Source organism: Elgaria multicarinata, chromosome 5 (assembly GCF_023053635.1).
Source record: "Elgaria multicarinata webbii isolate HBS135686 ecotype San Diego chromosome 5, rElgMul1.1.pri, whole genome shotgun sequence".
Lineage (NCBI taxonomy): Eukaryota > Metazoa > Chordata > Lepidosauria > Squamata > Anguidae > Elgaria > Elgaria multicarinata.
Genome location: NC_086175.1, coordinates 111,140,385 through 111,161,430, shown reverse-complemented (window position 1 = coordinate 111,161,430; position 21,046 = coordinate 111,140,385). Strand labels below are relative to the sequence as shown.

The 21,046-nt window shown below is 40.7% G+C and overlaps 1 protein-coding gene across 3 annotated transcripts in view; it reads left to right on the top strand.

Moving 5' to 3' along the window:
- The window catches only part of CDK8 (cyclin dependent kinase 8), a 48,024-nt gene that overhangs the window by 350 nt on the left and 26,628 nt on the right, over positions 1–21,046 (top strand). For 2 of the 3 annotated variants that reach the window (XM_063127014.1, XM_063127013.1), the window contains exons 2-4: positions 11,365–11,440; positions 13,991–14,101; positions 16,253–16,393. In XM_063127014.1, coding sequence (XP_062983084.1) covers positions 11,365–11,440; positions 13,991–14,101; positions 16,253–16,393 — 328 coding nt within the window. Of the gene's footprint in view, positions 1–11,364; positions 11,441–13,990; positions 14,102–16,252; positions 16,394–21,046 lie in introns of those variants that run through there. The other variant, XM_063127015.1, reaches the window with a different exon arrangement.

The following is a 21,046-nucleotide window of genomic DNA, read 5'->3' as shown; positions in this document are numbered from 1 at the left end:
GTTCCCCTCTCCCGGCTTTCTTTTCTCCCCTTTCATCTCCGTGCTGCCTTTTCCTCCTCCTCCGTCTTACAGCCACCCGCGAGGGCTTTCCCGTCTGCCACGCTGTCTCTTTCGCGATCCCTCCTATCGCTCTCGCTCCTCACACCGACAGAGCGCCCGGGCTGGGTGTTGAGGGGCGCCATGCCGCCACTTTCTGCCTTTTGTGAGCAGCCCTGTTAAGTCTGTTACAGCAAACACGTTCGTCCCCCGTGTGGTGGTGTCCTCCTGAAAAGGTTTCCATGAACCTGATTAGGTTGGGAGAATGGCCACTCACTTGGATGGCTTTAAAAGTGGGCTAGACAAATTCTTGGAGGAGAACGCTTTCAATGGCAATATGCTTTCTCCAGTATTAGAGTTAGTATGCCTGTGTACACCAGTAGCTAGCAAACATGGGTGGAGGATGCTGTTTCACTCATGTCTTGCTTGTGAGCTTCCGGTCAACAGCTGGACCAGAATCCTGGACTAGATGGACCCTTGGTCTTGATCCAGTATGGGTCTTCTTATGTTCCCCAATTAGTGTGGACTTCACTCACATCATTCTGAGGGAGCATGGCCAATGGTCAGGAATCCTGGGAGTTGTAGTAGAATATATCTGGATATCTAGTTGTAGTAGAAGATACCTTGGGGAAGGCTGCTCTAAGGGCGACCAGGTTGATTGAGATAAGAACTTAAGAAGAGCCCTGCTGGATCAGACTAAGGGTCCATCTAATCCAGCATTCTCTTCACACAGTGGCCAACCAGCTGCCCACAGGCAATCCACAAGCAGGATATAACTGCAGCAGCATCCTCGCACCCAAGTTCCCCAGCAACTGGTAGAGATAACGAGCTTTTGTGGGCTATAGCCCACTTTGTCAGATGATGAAAAAGGCTCTTGTCTACAAAAGCTTATGCTACAATAGATCTGTTAGGGCAACCTTCCCCAACCTGGTGTCCTCCATTGCTGTGCTGGTTGGAAATGATGGGAGTTACAGTCCAGCATATCTGGAGGGTACCAGGTTGGGAAGACTGTGTTAGCGTGTCAACAAGACCTGTCTTTGCAGTTAAGAAAAATAGGAAGTTGCTTTATACTAGGTCTGATTATTTTGTTCATCTAACTCAGTATTGTCTACTCTGACTGGCAGGATCTCAGACAGAGAGAGGTATTTCCCATCACATGCTGTCTTGATCCTTTTATAACTGGTAGGGATTGTGCTTGGGAGATTCTGCATGCAGGGTTAGTGCTTGTCACTGAGCTGTGGTCCCTCCGTATAGGAGAACAAGCTTGCAGCAATGCGACCAACCACTTGCCCTCTCGATCCCTGTCCCTCCTGGCTTATAAAAGCAAGCCGAGGGGGTTTGACTGGGTGGGTCCAGGGGGTGATAAATGCTTCCCTCTGGGAAGAGGTGGTCCCTGCTGTCCTTAAGGAGGCAGTAGTGCGACCACTCCTGAAGAAGCCCACCCTGGACCCGATGGTATTAGGCAACTACCGCCCAGTTGCAAACACCCCTTTTTTAGGGAAGGTACTTGAGAGGGTTGTGGCGGAGCAACTGTAGGCACTCTTGGAGGATACTGATTATCTAGACCCATTCCAGTCTGGGTTCCGATCTGGTTAAGGGACTGAATCAGCCTTGGTCGCTCTGATGGATGACCTTTATCGAGAGAGGGACAGGGGGAATGCAACCCTGTTAATCCTGCTCGATCTCTCATCAGCTTTTGAAACCATCGACCATGGTATCCTCCTGTATCGACTTCGTGGGATGGGCATCGGAGGCACTGCCTTGCATTGGTTCCGGTCCTACCTATGGGGTTGTTTTCAGAGAGTAGCATTGGGTGACCAATCCTCGGCCCCTTGGCAATTGAGCTATGGAGTGGCACAGGGCACCATCTTGCCCCAATGTTATTTAACATCTATATGAAGCCATTGGGAGCGGTCATTAGGGGATTTGGAGCTAAATGCCATCAATACGCTGATGACATGCAGCTCTATCTCCCTGTGACAACTGAATCAGGTGAGGCTGTGCAGGTCCTGGACCAGTGCCTAGACTCAGTAATCAGCTAGATGAGGGCCAATAAACTGAAACTGATTCCTGGCAAGACGGAAGCCCTGTGAGTGAGTGGTTCCCGAGTCCGGGAGACAGGCTCATTGCCTGTTCTGGATGGGGTTGCACTGCCTCTGAAAGAACAGGTTCATAGTTTGGAGGTACTCTTAGACCCATTTCTGTCTTTGGAGGCTCAAGTAGCTGCCATGACTCGGAGTGCCTTTTACCATCTTCGGTTGGTTCGCCAACTACGACCTCTCTTGGACAGGGATAGTTTGGCCACAGTGGTATAGGCATTGGTAACCTCAAGATTGGATTACTGCAACACGCTCTATGTGGGGCTGCCCTTGAAGCTGCTCCGGAAGCTGGAGCTAGTGCAGAATGCTGCAGCTCGGCTGTTGTCTGGAGCTGCCCCTTTCCAGCATGTAACTCCTCTGCTGAGGGAACTGCACTGGCTGCCTATTCGCTACAGGGCCAGGTTTAAGGTTCTTGTACTTGTGTACAAAACCCTAAACAACTTGAGACCAGGATACCTGAGAGAGCGCCTTCTCCCTTACCAACCTGCCCGGTCACTGAGGTCATCCGAGGGCCTGCTCCTGGTGGTTCCACCTAGATCCATCCTCCGATTGGAATCCACCAGGGGAAGAGCCTTCAGCGTGGTGGCGCCCCTCCTGTGGAACTCCCTGCCTCTGGAGGTCAGGCAGGCTCCAACCTTGTACTCCTTTCGGCACCTCCTGAAAACATCTTTATTCCAAAAAGCCTTTCCTTAATATGCAGCCTTGAATCTCTGTTTTTGCTTCTTTTAAATTTTTGTTTTAATTGTTTTATTCTGTTTTTTCATTTTATCTTGTACACTGCTCCGAAATTTTTCAATGGGGAGCAGTATATAAATATTCTAAATAAATAATAAATAAATAAACAAGCTGATGCCCAACTTCCCCAGACCCTGGTGCATCTCTGCTGTTCTTGCACCATAACTTATGTAAGTTTTCCTGTTTCTTCTCTAATTGTGCAATCATATTGATTGCACCCTTGATAATCAGAAATGCCTGAACTTGAAGCTTCTGATCATCCAGTGCAGAGTGGAAGGAGCAGCACAAGCGATTTTCGCTTCCCCATCCTCTTGACCCTCATTTTTCAGTTGTATCTTTATTCTAAGCCCTCTGGCTGAGATGCGAGACATTAAAGAGGTTTGCTGTATAATCCACAAAGCTTTATTTAGCAAATATCTCTTCACACTTGAAGTAAGTGAGAATGCTAGTAGCTTTCCTCTAAGCTTAATTAGGCTAACTGAGCTAGGCAGTTGCCCTTTCATGCAGTCCAAGAGCTACTTTAATTCAGGGAGGGGTTTTCTAGAGAAGTCTTTGGCGTGTGGCTAAGTTTGCAATTCTGCAAATGGTCAGGAATCTGCTTGCAATTCTGCAGCAGACTCTGGGATCTGTCAACTCCTAAGTCACACACACACACACCGACAGAGGCTGAGTTCCCAGGGACTGGGGGAGGATGGACTCTGAATTGTTGGCATTCTCTCTGATAAGCCTCTAGGAAGATACCTCCTTGACTCCTGGAGAGTCTTGGAGGATCTCCTCCCCTTCTTCCTGTCTTGACTGGTAAGTGTCTAGTTCTTTTTCTTCTCCTTCTTGTTCTTCTTCAGATTCTGAATCTGAATCAAACCCGTTTCCCCACACTAAAGAGAACAAGCCTGATCCTAACAGCTAGATGGGATGCTTTGCCTGTCTAGCAACAGCACTTTGGAGAGAGAGGAAATGAGTTTGGAGAGGTCTCAGGATAGCTTGTATTCTGGCCTCTCTAGTCTCCTCCCAGACCACCAAAACATCCCCTTTTCCCTCTCTCTGAGGTGGCTTTCCCAAACTTGGAGGGTAACCAGTGTGGTTCTTTCCATGTTGGCTGCAAGAGGACAGGGGAGAAGGGTCGGATCTCTGATTCCCTCTTCTGATGTCAGAGCACTGTCTCCAACCTTGGAGGTGAGGGGTGGAATCCCCAGTAACCTATGGCCCCTCAGACACTGTCTAGGGGCAAAAGGATTGCTCCTTAAACTACCTTCTTTTATATTCTGTATTTTCTCAACTCATGCTTCTGTGTACCTTCTTCCCCACCACCACATGCTTCATTACTAAGTATCTCTCCATCACCTCCTTTTTTTGCAAAGCCGTTGGTAGTGTCCTCACACTGCTTTCCTCTTTATTGGTTTTAATCTGTATTCATGTATTTGTATGCTTCAATGTTGGATTTAATTACTCAGGAATAATAATCACCTACTGGCTGTCTCTCCCCCTTCCCCCATCACAATTACAATTTAGAATTGCTTTTTTACTTGCAAGTATGTATGAAGGTGTGGACACTGAGGTCACCCTAATAATGACTGTTTAAAATGTGACTACAGATATTTAAATCTCCAGGACATGGCCTGTCTCTTCTTGCTTATCTTCTTACAGTTGTTGTGTCTATAGCTTTCCTCTTAACAATGCCTCTTGTCTCATCCTACCATTAGCACATTCTTGAGTTCATACCTGGCTTTCTTAGTAACTGTGATTTTAGTCTGAGTGGTTTTTTTTTTTTTAGCACTTCTCATTTTACACTGAACACAGCATCCTATTATATCAAATCCTTCCAATGACAGCCAGCGTATATCCAGTTGTAGAAATCATCTTGTGTAATCTTTTGAAAGAGGACTGTCCTAGTTGAATAAATTGCTCTGCATATTGTAGAACCAGGGCTTGGAAATTTATTTATTTATTTAAAATATTTATATCCCACCCTATATCACTAAGATCTCAGGGCGGCGTACAGATAAAAATATACAGTATAAAACAATAAATATATACAGTTAAAAACAAATTAAACCATGATCCAAGCTAAAAACTTTTCTTTTTCCTAAAGCTTTTAAAACTTGATCTTGTTCTGACTTTATACTGTTAGTTTTACCCTACCCTGTGCCTGCTTACCCTACCCTGTGCCTGTTTGCATTCTCTTCCCCTCCTTATTGTTTTATTATGATTTTATTAGAATGTAAGCCTATGCGGCAGGGTCTTGCTATTTACTGTTTTACTCTGTACAGCACCATGTACATTGATGGTGCTATATAAATAAATAATAATAATAATAATAATAATAATAATAATAATAATAATAATTTAAAAGCAATAGATACAGTTAAAACAATGTGCCAGTGAGTTTAACCATCAAAGGCTTTGTTTAAAAGCCATGTTTTTACTTAGCGTCGAAATGAAATCAATGTTGGCGCCAATCGGGCATCCAAGGGGAGGGCATTCCACAGTCGGGGTGCCACTATGGAGAAAGCCCTCTCCCTTATCCCATCATAACGTATATGTTGCATTGATGGGATGCGGAGAAGGGCTCCTCCAACAGATCTAAGGTCTCGAGCAGGCATATATAAGGAGAGGCGCTCTCTCAAGTATTGAGGTCCCAAGCTGTTTAGGGCTTTAAACGTCATCACCAGCACCTTGAATTCTGACCGGAAGTGTATAGGCAGCCAGTGCAGTTCCTTTAAGACCGGTGTTATGTGGGCTCTATAAGATGTACCCTCCAGCAGTCTAGCTGCTGCATTTTGCACAAGCTGCAACTTCCGCGTCGTCTTCAAGGGCAGCCCTATGTAGAGTGCATTGCAGTAGTCTAATCAGGAAGTTACCAGTGCATGCACTACTGTGGCTAGGTTGTATCTGTCCAGGAAAGGCCGTAGCTGGCGGATCAGCTGAAGCTGACCCCAAGTACTCCGTGCCACAGAGTCCACCTGAGCCTCCAGTGACAATGATGGATCTAGGAGTACTCCCAAGCTACGTACCTGCTCCTTCAGAGGGAGTGCCACCTCATCCAGAACAGAACGCTTACCCAATTCCCGGAAATGGTCCACTCAACTCAACAACCCACACTCAAGGTCGAGAATGGTTTGAAACAGGGGTTGTTGTTTGAAACGCGAGTTGTTGTGCTGTGTCAATCCAGTCATACTAACAACTCATAATTCACAGACCAGGGATTCTTTTCATCTGTTGTTCAGGATTAGCAAGCCATGGTTTATTAGCATGGCTGTATTCACACAACACAGCAATCCATGTTTCAACAACCCACACTCAACCTTGATGTGGGTTCTTATGTTGTGTGAACCCAGCCAGTTTCTGTTTTTGCCAAGCTGCATTTGATTTTTAGGACTTGCTTTGTGCTTTAGTGGTTTGTCACCAGTTTACACTTCCTTGGTGACCCTTATGTGAAGGATATATACTAATTGTCATAGAGAGTTTGGCTATTTTTCTTTGAAATTCATCAATATGTATTGATCTTATCAATATGTTTTGATCTTATCAGAGTAGTGTTAGATCTTATCAGAGAAAGAAATGGAACCAGATCAAGAGTTTTCCACATAATACTGCTGGAAAAGATAACTGGTAATTGTAATTTGTTACATTACCTAGTAACATATAATTTTTAGCCATCAGGACTGATGGTTCATTTTTTTCCTTGCTAGAGTTTTTGTTCTAGAGGTTTCCAAATTATGGCAACTTTAGAAATATATCAATCAGTTTTAGGTTTATTTTATGTATGCAGGTGATGGGTGATGCACTGTAGTAACAAATGATATAACTTGGTTGTAACTCCATCCATTTTTATGTGACTGGGTAATATGTGATCTCTGCTATATGCTTCTCAGGCTGCACCATTGCACCCACTTTACCTCACTAGGTCTTCCTTGTAGCTGCTGTTCCACTGTATCTTGCTTGTGGATTCCTGGTCGACAGCCATTGGGTGAACAGCGTGCTGTGCTGGAATAGATGGACCCTTGGTCTGATCCAGCATGGCTTTCCTTAGAGGTTTAAAACTTACGATGATTAGGAAATTAGAATAATTTTTATCTGAGATGAATAGATAAATTACGCCTTAATCCTGTGCACTGGCAGGTATTTTTGTGTGTGTGGATATTGGGTTTTTAAGATCAGCTCAGTATTATACATTTAATTGCTTTCAACTTGCCATTAGGAATATTTGTAAAGTAGGTATTGTTCATTGCTTATGCATGAATATTTCTCTTATTACAGGTAACTCTAGTTTTTCTGTTTTTACTTACCAGTTTCTATAAGCCTAATAAGTCCAGTATGATGTGAGTTCTTGATTTTTCATACTTAATTGCATATTTGAAAGCTTTTCTCCATTTAACCAGACTAAAAAGAGCACCATAACTGCCTAAATGTTTGGTGCATATCCAGTTGGCATCCCTCCACTGAAAAAAGCCTCATTGATCCAGCCTTATCATCGGATTAAAGAGGGAGGCAATTTTCAGTAATTTCCACTCCCCCAAAATATGCTCTAGAGGGTTGGAGGAACTTTTGGCACAGTATCGGAGGTAGTGTCAGGGGGAGGAGCATTTGCCAAAAATCACCTCCGTCTGCATTCTGATGACTGATCCAGCAGAGGCTTCCGAAAGTCTTATGTCTGCAGTGGGACACTAATTGAATATAAGCCTTAGTTCTTTGAAGTCCGCTATCCATGATGTATACTTACAGGTATGGATGCCAATATAGCAAGTGCGAGAAAAGTAGAGCATGCCTGTCTTACTGTGCTGTGTGTGTAACTTGTATCCCCTTTGAACCACCTACCATAGTTTTTAGTTATGTAGGGTTGCCCCACATAGCTGCTGATCAATTTTTCAGTCGCTGCACTTAGCCCAGTTCTGTGCATTCCTCTGATGGTGGCTTTTCCTGCTATAGCTGTGTGACCCCCTTTAATGTGTGAATGCAGTATTCTTAATTGCTTTTAAAAAATATTTGTAACCATTACGCTGCCTTTTGGTCTCTCTAGAGATGTGAAGGCTTGAGAGGGGGGGAACAAAAACAAATGAAGGTGTGGGTGGAATTTTTTTGGGGGGTGGGGGACGATGACACTTTTTCTTTTTTGTCTTTGGATATTTCCCAGTAGTTTACAAAGCCAGTTTTTCTCTCTATGTCCCACAGGGTTACTGATGGCTTAATAATATAAAACAGATAAGATAAGTTTAAACAAAATAAGAAATGTAACGCAGTAGTAGAAAATCACTGCAACATCAAAACAAACTTAAAGCAGCAGGATCAACAGTCAGCTGCCCCTCTTTAAACCGAGCCCTGGCTCTTTGCTAAGCGCATACAGGGATGTATACAATAGAGCAGACAAATAGTCAAGAACAGTTGAACAAACACAGAAGGTGTTCCTCCCCCCCCCCCCCCCGAGTGAGGTCTGAGGTCAAAAGCCAAGGAGATTCATCAAGTAAAAAATGCCATCCAAAAGAGTCAGGTAAAAGCCCAGAGGTCAATAGCATGGAGGTCCAGACAGACAGAAATATTCAGGGAGAAAACAGTATAGAGACTAGAGCTGAAATTCAGCTGTTGTTTCCAGCAGATCTCCTGCATCATGTTAGAGGCTTGTCAGATATCGTCCTCATGAGGAGAGTCTAACTCATGGGTAATCCTCTTCAGTAAGCAAGCACTCCTTTGCCTGCCCACCATCCTATCATGGATCTTAAGGCACCGGCATTCTCAGGGGCTAAGTGGTACCCCAGCATTCCCCTCTGTCTTAGAACCTGAGATCTCTACCTCTCCAGGAAGCATATGCAAAGGCATCATCCTTGAGGGTCCCAGACCATCTTGAGTAGTGGCATGGTATTCTGAGGGGCCAGCTGGTTCTCATGGTTCTGGCTCCTCCTCTGAAGATGACTCCAGTAGCAGCTTGGCATCTGGGACCATGACAGGCCCAATTTCAGTATAACCTGAGAGAGCATTGAGGCCCAAGAGTTGAGAAAATGAAAGAAAATGCATTTCTAATAAAACCTGAAAGGACCGCAAAACTCATGTATGTGCTTTGAACCATACAAGACAGAATTTATTATTACATTTCTATACCTCCCAATGGTTGAAACTCTGGGTGGTTCACAAAAAAAATCAGTTCATTGCAACAGATATTATTTCTACCAAGAAAATTGCTACAGTTTTGACCACTGGTCTTGATTGAACTAGGCCCTCGAGCAACTGTACATGCCCTTTGCACACCAGGGATCTGTTTCTGCACTGGTGTGGTAGCAGGCGAAGTAACTTTGTTTGAAAGGGTAATCACAATGATAGCATTTGGATATCACATTAAACTTTAGTTGGTCATGATATGAAACAATATAATATGAACATGCATTCACCCCTTCCCTGTTTTCGGCCAGTGCAGCGGCAAGGAATTTGGGACCTTTCTCGTCCATATGTGTTAGTTGTTGTACAATGCAGACTCTTAACTATCATTTGTTTGAAACTATCCAACTTGAAATTATTACTAGAATGTTTTAAGTATGGGATTCACTTGACCTGGAAGGGGTTGTGTGGCTCTTGGTTAGGCCTAAGGTGCCCTGCAAAATAACAGAGAATAATTGGCAAGTTTTAATCCTTGCCAGAATATATCTCCAGACCCAAAGGATCCTGATCATAGTCCTGAAGAAGCCAGCATCTTGCAGAATAAGGGAGAAAAAGTGATTTGTTTTAGCTGTGATTTAGATTTCATTGTAATTAAAAAGTATGAGACAATTTTGCTGGCTAATCAAGATGCAGTACTGCAGAATTCTTTTTTTACAGCTTTTATGTATAAGAAAATTAGGCATGGCATGTAGTATATTAGAGAGAAATAGAAAGACCTGTAACATCCAGTCAAGTTTCTATTCAAAAGAAAATAGACATCTTGGAGAAATGCAAAACTTGCAAAACTTCTTATCTAACATTTTCATATGGCTCAAGTTTGCTTCCAAAAACTGAAAAATGGTTGCCAACATTTTCAAGAGTCCTTTCCAGATTTTAAGTCATGACATATTTGTTTATATTAGGTCATTTCATGCATAAAGTACCTTCTGCCAGATTTTTCTTAACTGCTATTCTGTTGATGGAAAATGTTGCTGTTTCTAGTAGTTAGCAACCAATGTATGTGCTGTGAGCAGCATATTGCCAGTCTATTAACAATCCTGTCTGCCCTAGCCAGCAGATTCAGAGGTAATTCATATCCAGTTATTTCTTTAATCTCTTTTATGATTTCTTCACAAAACGTACTACATATGTACATGGTCACTAAACAAGTTTAACAATACTACAGATTTATGAAGAACAAATAGAAAACTGATAATTGAAAGAATGAGGCGGTCTAAAATTTAAAAGTCCATCAAACAATAGAAACCAGACATGCACTAGGACAAGGAAATGCACAAATTCTGTGAGGTGGTTAAATCTGGGGTTCTCTCGCATATGCACATACAAAGAACATACAGGAGGCTATGGGTTTGGGTTTGTTTTTGGTGTAAAACCCTGTTTATGGACCGGTACTTTGCTTTAAGATGGATTCCCTGCCCTTGGTGCTGAAGTGCAAGGTTGGCATGCAAGGCAGCTAGAAGAGCTATAGGCCTTCTTGACCATCAAGCCAGTTAACCCATTTGGCTTCTCTTATGCCATGTGGTACAACTGGAAAGACAAATTTCCTTTAGCATGATTTTTTTGAAACCAAATTGAGAATTAATCTGGTTTCTATCTTCTTAGTGTATACTTTTGCTTTTACTTGTTATAAAATTATGAATGGCTTAGTATCAAGATCTTCTGAAAAAAATCAGTTTCTCAGGTGAGAAGGTAAACTAAGTGATTGGATTAGAGTCTTGTTTATTTAGTTTCTAAATTAAAACACTGGGTTTTTATCCATTCTGATAATGTGGTCTTTCCCAATTTTTTCAGTTACAAAGAGATCCAGCTTGTTTCATATATGCAAATATGAAATACAAATGTGTGTGTATGTATGCTTTTAATTTGTAACAACTTACTTGTCCCTTGTATTTGGTATAAAGCAGTTGTGGGGTCTCTATCAGTGTTCATGAACACAATCAATTTTTTGCACTTTAATTGAACATAGTGAACACTGGTCTATCGCTCATCAAAGTTTTGTATTTCTGTATTGGTGACTGTACTTTTAAAAACATTTTGCAGTTGTTTATTGCATGAGACCTATATTTATTCAAGGATTCAGCTGTGATCAACTTACATATATGTGCAGCAAGTAAAAGGTTAATCTTTGTATATGTTTTGCAAAGGTCACACTTTAATCCATCCTGAAGAATAGATCTTGGATATGTGCTCAGCAATAGCTCTCTCTTATTTATATATAAATTTATATTTATGTATTCCTATACCTGCTTGGTATCCATCCCCCTTCCAAACATTTCACTTTGTGTGATTCTAAATAGTGCTCATAAGGTTTCTTTTGAGTGTGCAATGTGCTATTTTTTTTCTTTCACAGGAAAGATGATAAAGATTATGCTCTAAAGCAGATAGAAGGTACTGGAATTTCTATGTCTGCTTGCAGAGAAATAGCAGTAAGTAATTTAAATGCTAAACTAAGCCTTATATTAAAATTATTTCATTAGTGAATGTAATGTAAGTTATTACCATATACGATAGCTTCCATGCATGGATGTTTTTCCTGTCTCCTTCAAGAAGCAGGCTTGCATTTAAATACATAAACGTTGGCCATAAAGAATGCATCTCTGCTAGAATAGATCATAACAATGCTGTATCTATTTCAAGTGGAACAGCCAACCACAATAGTCAGTTTTTGGATCCTAAAATGAAGAGAATCTCCCAATAAATGTAGACATAAAACAAGATTTAGGACCAAAACAGGTGGCTTCAGAGGTTTAACATCCATGTTAAGAGGTTTCACGGCGAATTTCTTTACCAGCTGATTCGGTTGGACATAGCATAGGTAATACAAACAAGACCATCACCTAATTTATAATGTGTACCTTTGGGACATATAGTCAGCTGAATATAATGAAACTTTCCTCATGGAATAACTTTATTACATTTATGCTTGGGGCCAAACTATATGTTTTGATGGAGATGCATGAATGCTGGTGGAATATGAAATGGATTAGGACTATGGCAGGAGAAGGAGAATTTCATTTCCCAATGAAAATTCCCTGAAACTGGTTGTTGTTCTTGTTGTTAAATTTATTTATATATTTATAACTTTTCTATACTGCCCCATAACCAAAGCTCTCTGGGCGGTTTACAAAGATAAAAATATTAAAAACAAAACACAAAATTTAAAAACACTCAACACACACACAGACAACATACATCTAAAACCACTACGAGCAATCATCTAAACCATAAAAACAAACCTGGGATAGATAAAAAAAATCATCTCATGCTGCTAAATACCTGGGGAAAGAGCGGGCGCCAAAAATATGGCAACGTTGGTGCCAGGCAGGCCTCATTGGGGAGATCATTCCAGAATTGAAGGCGGGGGCACCACCAAGAAGGTCCTCTCCCTTGTTGCCATCTTCTAAGCCTCCCATGGAGTAGGCACCTGGAGGAGGAGATGTTGAGCATAGTGTACGAGTATGTTCAAGCTGGGAGAAGCTAAAGGAGCAAATAGGGCTTTTCATAGGGGAAATGAGGTAGTGGTGGTGGGGAATATTTTCCCCATGCAAGAAACCTTCAAAGTTTTGGTAAGATAGGTGCAGGAGATACATAGTTATAATGACTGAAAACCTGTCTAAGACTTTTTTCATAGTGAAGTCTGGTAGTGTTGTAAGAATGTCCATTGCATGCTCCTGTCCATTCCCTCCCGCACAGCACAGTAATTGGAGGCCTGATAAAGCATGTCCTAGGATTAGAAGGTGAACCTGTGAGTTGCTCATTCCTCAGACTTTTAGGGGAATGAAATCAAAAGATGCAATTTTCAGGAGACATGAAGTCTGCGCAATTCTGATGGACTAGTTGGTAATGAAGCCTCTTTTTGGTCTGACTTCCCTCAAAATGAAGTCCCCTTCACCTTGGGAAGCACCAGAAATGGACTAAATCTGTCCAGTTCTGCTTGGGCTTCAGTCTTAGTCCAAATCTGATGTACATCAAAGGGTTTGCCCTTTGTCTAAGCCCCAAAGTCTGTCTAGAATTGGTTAGTAGTAATAACTGTTTCCCATTTGTATATCACTTTGCAACATTCAAAGTGCTTTACAATCTTAATGTTGCTTTCACTGAATGCTTATAAAGAAGTAATATTGTAATTAGATTTACCATGTGCATGCTTCATTAAAGCTCCAAGAGGTCGTTTTTCCAAGACCAGTTTTTCAGTAAAGTGAACCAAAAATGCTTTCTTTCCCAGATTATTTTTTAAAGAGACTTCTTAAGGGTGTGTTACTGATGGCTTTTCAGCCATAAAGCCTCCTGTAGTGATCTTATTCAGGCTTAAAGTAACAGTCCCCCTATTGTTATGCTTTGTATTAGGAACAAGTTTATGTTTCTGATGTACGCATAACTATTAAAGTAAGCAAAGGAGTAGTTGGAAATCATACGACTAACTTATGTAGAAAAGTTGTTGGTTAGGTCTTAAATTTTATGTAAACTTATCAAGTAGTAAATTGACTTAATTTCATTCTAGCAGCCTATGTCAAGATTACTGAAGAATGAAATGCTGAACAACTGGTCAGATTCTTGATGATGTGCTCTGCTTGTAGTAGCCCATATATAAGACACAGTTCAGGGAATTAAAAGACATAGTTGTGCAGGGAGAGACAAAGTGTGTTTGGTTTACTTATATGGGAAACACAGTATATGCTCTGCTAAGGTTGTTGTTGTTATTGTGGAACTCACATTCATATAAACATTTAAACTTAAATAGCGCCATCTGCATCTTAAGGGAGGTGCATCTGACCTAGTTTTAGTCTGATTTAACTCTGTAAGGAATTTCTTAATTAAACTGTAGCCCATACTGCTTTTTTTTTCTTGTGGATTAAAAGCTTCAAAGATGAATTCTGAAAGCGAGTTTATTGATAGGGTTTAAGATTATAAAAGGATTTGTCAGTTCTAATCTCTGGCTAGTATAGACACCTTTCTAATAGATGGTGTTTGTTTTGCAGCTGCTGCGAGAGCTCAAGCATCCAAATGTAATTTCTCTGCAAAAGGTGTTTCTGTCTCATGCTGACAGAAAAGTGTGGCTTCTCTTTGACTATGCGGAGCATGACCTCTGGGTAAGGAACTCTGTTTGTTAGTAGGTAATGGGTTAGAAACAGATGAACTGGTACTGCAACAAACTGCTCATCTCTGAGGCACAATGCAATGAAAGAATATGGCTCGGGTGATTGTAAACCACTCCCCATAGTACGTAGTGCTCCTTTCCTTTTCATTCTTTGAAATCCACATTTCGCCTTGATTTAGGGCAGCTTCACATGTGTGCTTTGGACATGGCAGTTGCAATGAGCCCATTTCCCTGACTTGGGACCACTCACCCACAGTGCTTCTGTCTTGCCAGGATTCAGCTTGAGTTTATTGGCCCTCATCCAGCCCATTACTGAGTTTAGGCACTGATCTAGGACTTGTACAGCCTCTCCTGATTCATATGTCACAGGGAGATAGAGCTGTGTGTCACCAGTGTACTGATGGCATTGTGCTCAAATCCCCTAATGACCACCCCCAAAGGCTTCATATAGATGTTAAACAACATTGGGGACAAGATGGTGCCCTGCGGTACCCCATAGCTTAATTGCCAAGGGGCCGAGAAATGATCAACCAATGTTACTCTCTAATATAGACCCTGCAGGTAGGACCAGAATCACTGTAACATAGTGCCTCCAATGCCCATCCCATGGAGTCGATCGAGGAGGATACCATGGTCGATGGTATCAAAAGCCGATGAGAGATCAAGCAGAATTAATAGGGTTGCACTCCCGCTGTCCCTCTCTCGATAAAGGTCATCCATCAGGGTGACCAAGGCTGATTCAGTCCCGTAACCAGGTTGAAACCCTGGGAGATGCTGGGAGTTGCAGTCCAACCCATCTGAAGGGCTTCAGGTTGGGGAAGGCTGGACTAATTAATTTTAGCAAACCAAAAACTATGCATGATATGCTGACAGCGGCTTATCTATTCAACAGAGTTCAGCTCTCTTCCGCTCAGGTTGTTGGGTCCGCTCAGTTTTGCTGTCAGTACTTATTACTAATTTTATACTGAGATATTTAAGTATTTTAGTGGCATATGTATTATCTCACATATTTGCCAGGGATAATCATCTGAAGAACATTAATTACCATTTTGAATCTGCTAAGCTTGCCTAAAATTATACGTGCAATTGGCATCCATTCATTGTTACTAATGTACTTCCGAAAAGGACAATTTTCTGTGGAAAAATAAAGTGTTGGAAAAGTTTCCATCCCACATCACTGCTCCAACCTTTTCCTGTAGTTTCAAAGAAATTATTGAGCTTTAAATTATATGTATACTGTCTAAAAATGTTCTATGGGTTGTGATTCCCATTGGAGAAACTTTAAAGATCACATAATGGTTATAGCTATCACTAACAATAGGTCAAGTTGTCCAGATGGATGGAAATCTAAAGAGATGCACTAACAGAATTTATTTAAAGTGTTTTCCCTTTAGGCGTCTCAAAGTTTGCAGGGAGCTTTTACAGATATTCCCTTATAATTAAATAAAAACATTTCAGTACTTAGCAATGAATCAGATTAGAAACTCAACTATATTTGTTCTCCTCTTATGCTATGAGATAGTACATAGTAAATGGCAGCTCATTTAAGGGTAGAGGGTTTTCTTTTTTAAAAATCCTTTAGATAAGAAATGCTGTTGCACCTTAATCTGTTATACTTGCATTCAAAGGGAACAGTTGGCCTTATCGGGATGCAGGCAGTGGACAGGCATTGATAGAAAAAAATGTTGGATGCAGGTCTGCTTGCAGAGCTCCTGCACAAAACCTGTTTCAAATGTGTATATCTGACCTTTCTGGAGTGACTCTTGTTTTCCATTGTTTAATGTTGTTATACTCATGTCTTTAAGATGTGAACAGGGAAATAAAAGTTTAGAACCAATGCTTTGAATGATGTTCAGGGGAGTGAGTGTGGAAGGAGGATAAATCAAACTATATTCCTATTATCAGAAGATAAAAGGAATATAAAAAACATGGCTGATTACTGGGGCACTAATCATAAATGTAGTACTTAATCAAAAGGGAGATGGTTAACTCTTGTAAAGAAAGAGTTATACATAATCCTTGTTCAAATCCCAAGGAATGCTACACTGGTTAATGCATTCAGAGGAGATTTGACTTGCATGAAGCATTATGTCAAAATATTAGCACCTATGGTAATTGGTATGTATGTTTTCCTGTTTTTCAGCACATAATAAAGTTTCACAGAGCATCTAAGGCAAACAAGAAGCCAGTTCAGTTACCTCGGGGAATGGTGAAATCTCTATTATATCAGATCCTAGATGGTATTCATTACCTACATGCTAACTGGGTGTTACACAGGGATTTGGTAAGTAGATCTACAGTGGGGATTAGAAATCAGTGTAAGGCTTATCTAGTGGTGGTGTTTCACATAGGACATTAGATGCTGAGATATTAATGGTTTGTTTTAATGTTTAACTTGGCACTGCAAATGTCTAGTGAATATTTACTCTGTATAATGTTTTTCTATTACCTGAACAAGGAAGATCGTTTCTTCCAAAAGCTGCTCTTGCATTGTTTAATTAAAAAAAGTAGGAGCAAAATTCATTGCATGTTTACATCTCTCAGTCATTTAAGTGATATTTAGCCAAGTCTTATTTTTCTGTGCAAACCTATTAATAACATAATAATTGCTTTGCTAGATCAGACCAAGGATCTATCTAGTCCATTATTATCTGCAGGAGTAAATTGCCAGATAGCTCTTAGAGATTTACAAACAGCCATTCATGAAGTTTTCCTTCAGCATCTGATAATCAGAAGTATGGTACCTCAGAACATAATGGTACTGTTATACCTAATAGCCATTGATAAACTGTCTTCCATAAAGTTGTATAATTTTCTATTAAAGCCATCTAAGCTAATGGCTATTAACATGTTGTGGCAGTCAATTATTTAACATGTTTATGTTTTTATGAAAAAGAATACTTCCTTTGATTTCCTTTATTTGCTGCCACTTTCACTGGTTAGCTCCTAGTTTTACATTTATGAGAGTTATTCTCATCAGACTCTCCACAGTGATATAATTCTCCTGCATGTTCCTCCTCTTTTATAGTCAAAAACTTCAATTCCCTCAGATTTTCTCTGCAGGGAGTTGCTCTAGCCCCTGATGATAGATTCAGATGAAATATGAGAACTACATAACAGTATTCTAAATCTCGGTGCGTCATAGCTGGCATTCTGGACTTGCTGTGGTATATTTCTAATAAGATACCATATTATTTCCTGATGCGTATTTTGCCTTTTTCACTGCAATACACCTGTTAGATAAAAGTTGATATTGGACATTACAGTACAGACACTAAGTTAAATCCTTGTAGTTTCCTATCCAGGGTTTCAAAGAAGGGCTATGAAGATGGAAGATAGAAGAGTAATCTTCCCCTATTTCATTCCCTGTTTCTACACTTCCCCTAAAATACAGCTGTTTCAATGCAAACAAGGGGCAAGGCCAAGCCCATTGTCCCCACCCTTCATTTGCAGCATGGGAATGACAGTGAAGACTTGATTGAAGGGTTTGAGGGTTGGGCCCCTACATTCCTGTCCTACAGCTAGTTATCCAAGATTCTGCTGCCATTCCCACTGACCCATCTCCCCTTTGGAATGAGATGTGCGCAGAGGAAAATGATGTCCTGGCTAGGCCCAGATACTCTAGAGGCCTTCTCTGCCCCATGGTGTACCTTTCATAGAATAGGCTCTGGAGATAGGTTGTCTGGGTTTGCTGCTACCCATGCAAGGCCAGCTTAGGGAACTGTTAGAGGTGTCACAATGGCTTCTTTTCCCCCAAGGCATGTTGAATGTTCTGGTGTGTGTCTGTCCAGGCATGCACGTTTCAGAAGATCAGTATGACTTTTATGCCACATTTTCTATTGTATGTATAAGAAAGCAACAGCGATGATTGGGGTGGGATTGACATTAAATGTTTGTTTTTATCAGCAGTTATAATTTGTTAATGAAATAAACAATATTCTATCTTTACCTCTCAAATAATGCTGTAGTGCATAGCTTATAGCTCATACACCTTATCAAGCAGCTGACCGTGCTCATACTGTGCATGTAAATGCATCTGAGTTCTAGTTTTCCTTTATACTTTAATGCATTAGAGGCAGAAGCTTCAAACAGCATCTGGTGTGTTTGGGACTTTCATCTAGTGTAATAATGCTCCTTGAAAATGCACTTCATCATGGTTATTTTATCTTCCATTCCTTTGCCCAATAAATGTTTCAGACAGTGCCAATGTAAATAGCTTACAGCTTTCTCCGTTCTGAATAGGAATCTTTTGATAAACCAAAATATTCAGGAAAATTTGCTGCTTGGAGTAAACAGTTGGACAATATATGCTCGATCTAGTTCAGCCATGGGCCTGGTATCCATGTGGGAAGGGGTTCCCATAGAACTCAAGAATCTGTCTTCCCCACCCCACCAGTTTCTATTTCTTGGTGCTGAGCTTGCTTTAGATTGGATTCAGCCCTATATGTGTCTAACTTCTTATCAGCTTGAAAGTTGCTTTGAATGCTTGGAGAAGCAGCATAGGAACATTTTAAAGATTAAAAACAAATATTCATGAACCAGATTTCTTGAAGTTGCTTTGGATAAACTTATGAATATAAAATTACAAAAATTTTATGTAGAACTCCTTTTGACACACAATTCTTGAAACTGATTGAATGTTGTTTCAAACTCAAGGCTACATGTTTTTATTGAACATGCACTGCTGTTGCATTGACCTTCAATGTTCAAGCATTATGGAAAGCAGAGAACAATTTCTATCAAAGTAATTTTTTCTCATGTATGAAATTATTGTCAGAAAACAAGTTAGACAGTAGGAGTGTTCATATGCCACCACCATTTTGAATATGAAACCTCCGATTAACCCAATCACAGGTTGTTCTGTGATGTTAATTGTAGGTAAACTTTGGGTTATTTAATCCATGATTAACCCATAGTGTCTAGGTTCAGAGGTCACGGACCAACCTCCAGTTGGGCTGATCAGAAATTGCATATTTAAAGAGACAGCAAGACATGCCTTGAAAATGTGCCATGGAAAATTGTGGGTTAACTGGCTCAATGAAAATATTTGCATGGAACAACCTGGATGGCTCAAGAGATGGGTTAATTTAAGAGAGCTTGGTAGATCAGTTTTGAATACAGTCTGAAATTAGCCATTTTTACTTATGGAGGTTAGGCCATTGTAAAATGCGTTGGAGCCCTCAGTTCATCTAAATACTGCCTATGCAGTTGGCAAGGATTGAATTAGGTCATGTAACACCTACTTTGTGGATGCCTTCACTGTATTCATTCATATCCCGGGTGGCCAACCTCTGTAGCAAATAGCAGAGGAAGCAGAGGGTTTGAAGTATGTCTAGATAGTAGCAAGTACTCTGTCATATTTTGGTCTTGATTTGTGGCACACATTTGCATATAACCTTGTTTTGCCCTATGAACCGGGAAGGCATTTTTAAAAAGTGCCATCCATGCTATTCAGTGGAAGTAATGCAAGAAAAGGACAGTATTACATATTTCAAAGCACAGTCAGCAGGTGAGGCTAGGAATGTTGATTAAGCAAACATGATTTCGCCAGCTTTGAACAGTAAACTATCCTTAAACTGATGCGTGAATTTATTTACACAAATAGATGGTCTCCTAGCAAGTGGTGACATCTGTACTCATTCTTTTAGATCAAATCTCGAATACTTTGAATTTCTGAATCCACCCTAAGATTACAGTTGAACCGGTCTAACAACTATATTTACTTTTGCTGTTACTCATAAATGACACCAAAGTTTTCTGTGTTAACTTTTGAGGTCACCAAGCAGAGGGCAAAAATACAACTAGGTTGCCTGGAGGAGTCCAAGACATTATGGTCTCCACATGCTGCAATTTTTACTAGGTAGCTATAATTCACTAAATGGGTGCTTAGGAAATAAGCCACTTTCAATTGTTTAATCTGTCAGTAACTGAGTCTGGATACTTCCCTATTAAAATATCCTTGTGATTGCTTAACAAAAAGGATGGGAGACTTACTTCACAATGACGTAGAAGAGGTGGTGAAGTATCGCGCTATGAATTGTATTATATCAGAAATGCATTTAAACCTTGTTTCTGTTGATTCAGCAGTCATGCTACTTGGGCAGTTTAAGAATTCACTATGTTTTACTGAAATCTGGAGTTCCATGCCCTTCTCAGCATGGAGAAAGGGGCTTAGCTGGCACTAGGAGGAGGAGCAACTTCTCTCAATGATAGCTCAGTTCCTGGCTTTGTGCCATGGATGTGACCAGGCTCAGCCAACATCAGCCAGTGGCCGAAGCACAGGCTAGAGCTTTGGCTAGGACCGGCTTCACCCACCCCTCACTTCTCTCCATTGCGGATGACGTGAGGTGGACAAAGCACTTAGCACAGTCTTCCTCGTCCTAATTGTAGTGCATGCTAAGTAAAGGGAATCCCTTTACCTGTAATCTGTAATAAGAAATAACAAGTGGATTCCTCTCCCCACCTCCTCCGCAAGCCCCGGGTGCCCTTTGGTTTGAGAAGGGAGTGGGTAGAACCCCAAGAAGAAGCATAAACCAGATGGGGAATCTCTGTGGGTCACTGGTTACCCATCGCTGGTGTAGTGCCAAACCATTATTTGGCTGTTTCCAAAACTATTGAATGTGTGCTCATAATATCAAATGTTTGGTTTTACTTTAAATGCCCATGACTATTATTAATGCAAAAACAAAAACTCAGAGCTCATTAGAAGTGTCCTTTTTTGATACTAGAAATAACAAATTATTTTTTAATAGGAAATTCAAAGACACTATTAATCTACACTGTTCAATTTTTTATGCACATGGAAATTAAATTATACTTGATTTATATTAAATTTAGGGATTGAACTATGTTTGCTTTTGTAGTATATGCAGAAGCTCTAGTGAAACAGAATGAAAATTAATTTTCTTCAAATGTAAGTCTGCCAATTTTTGGTTAA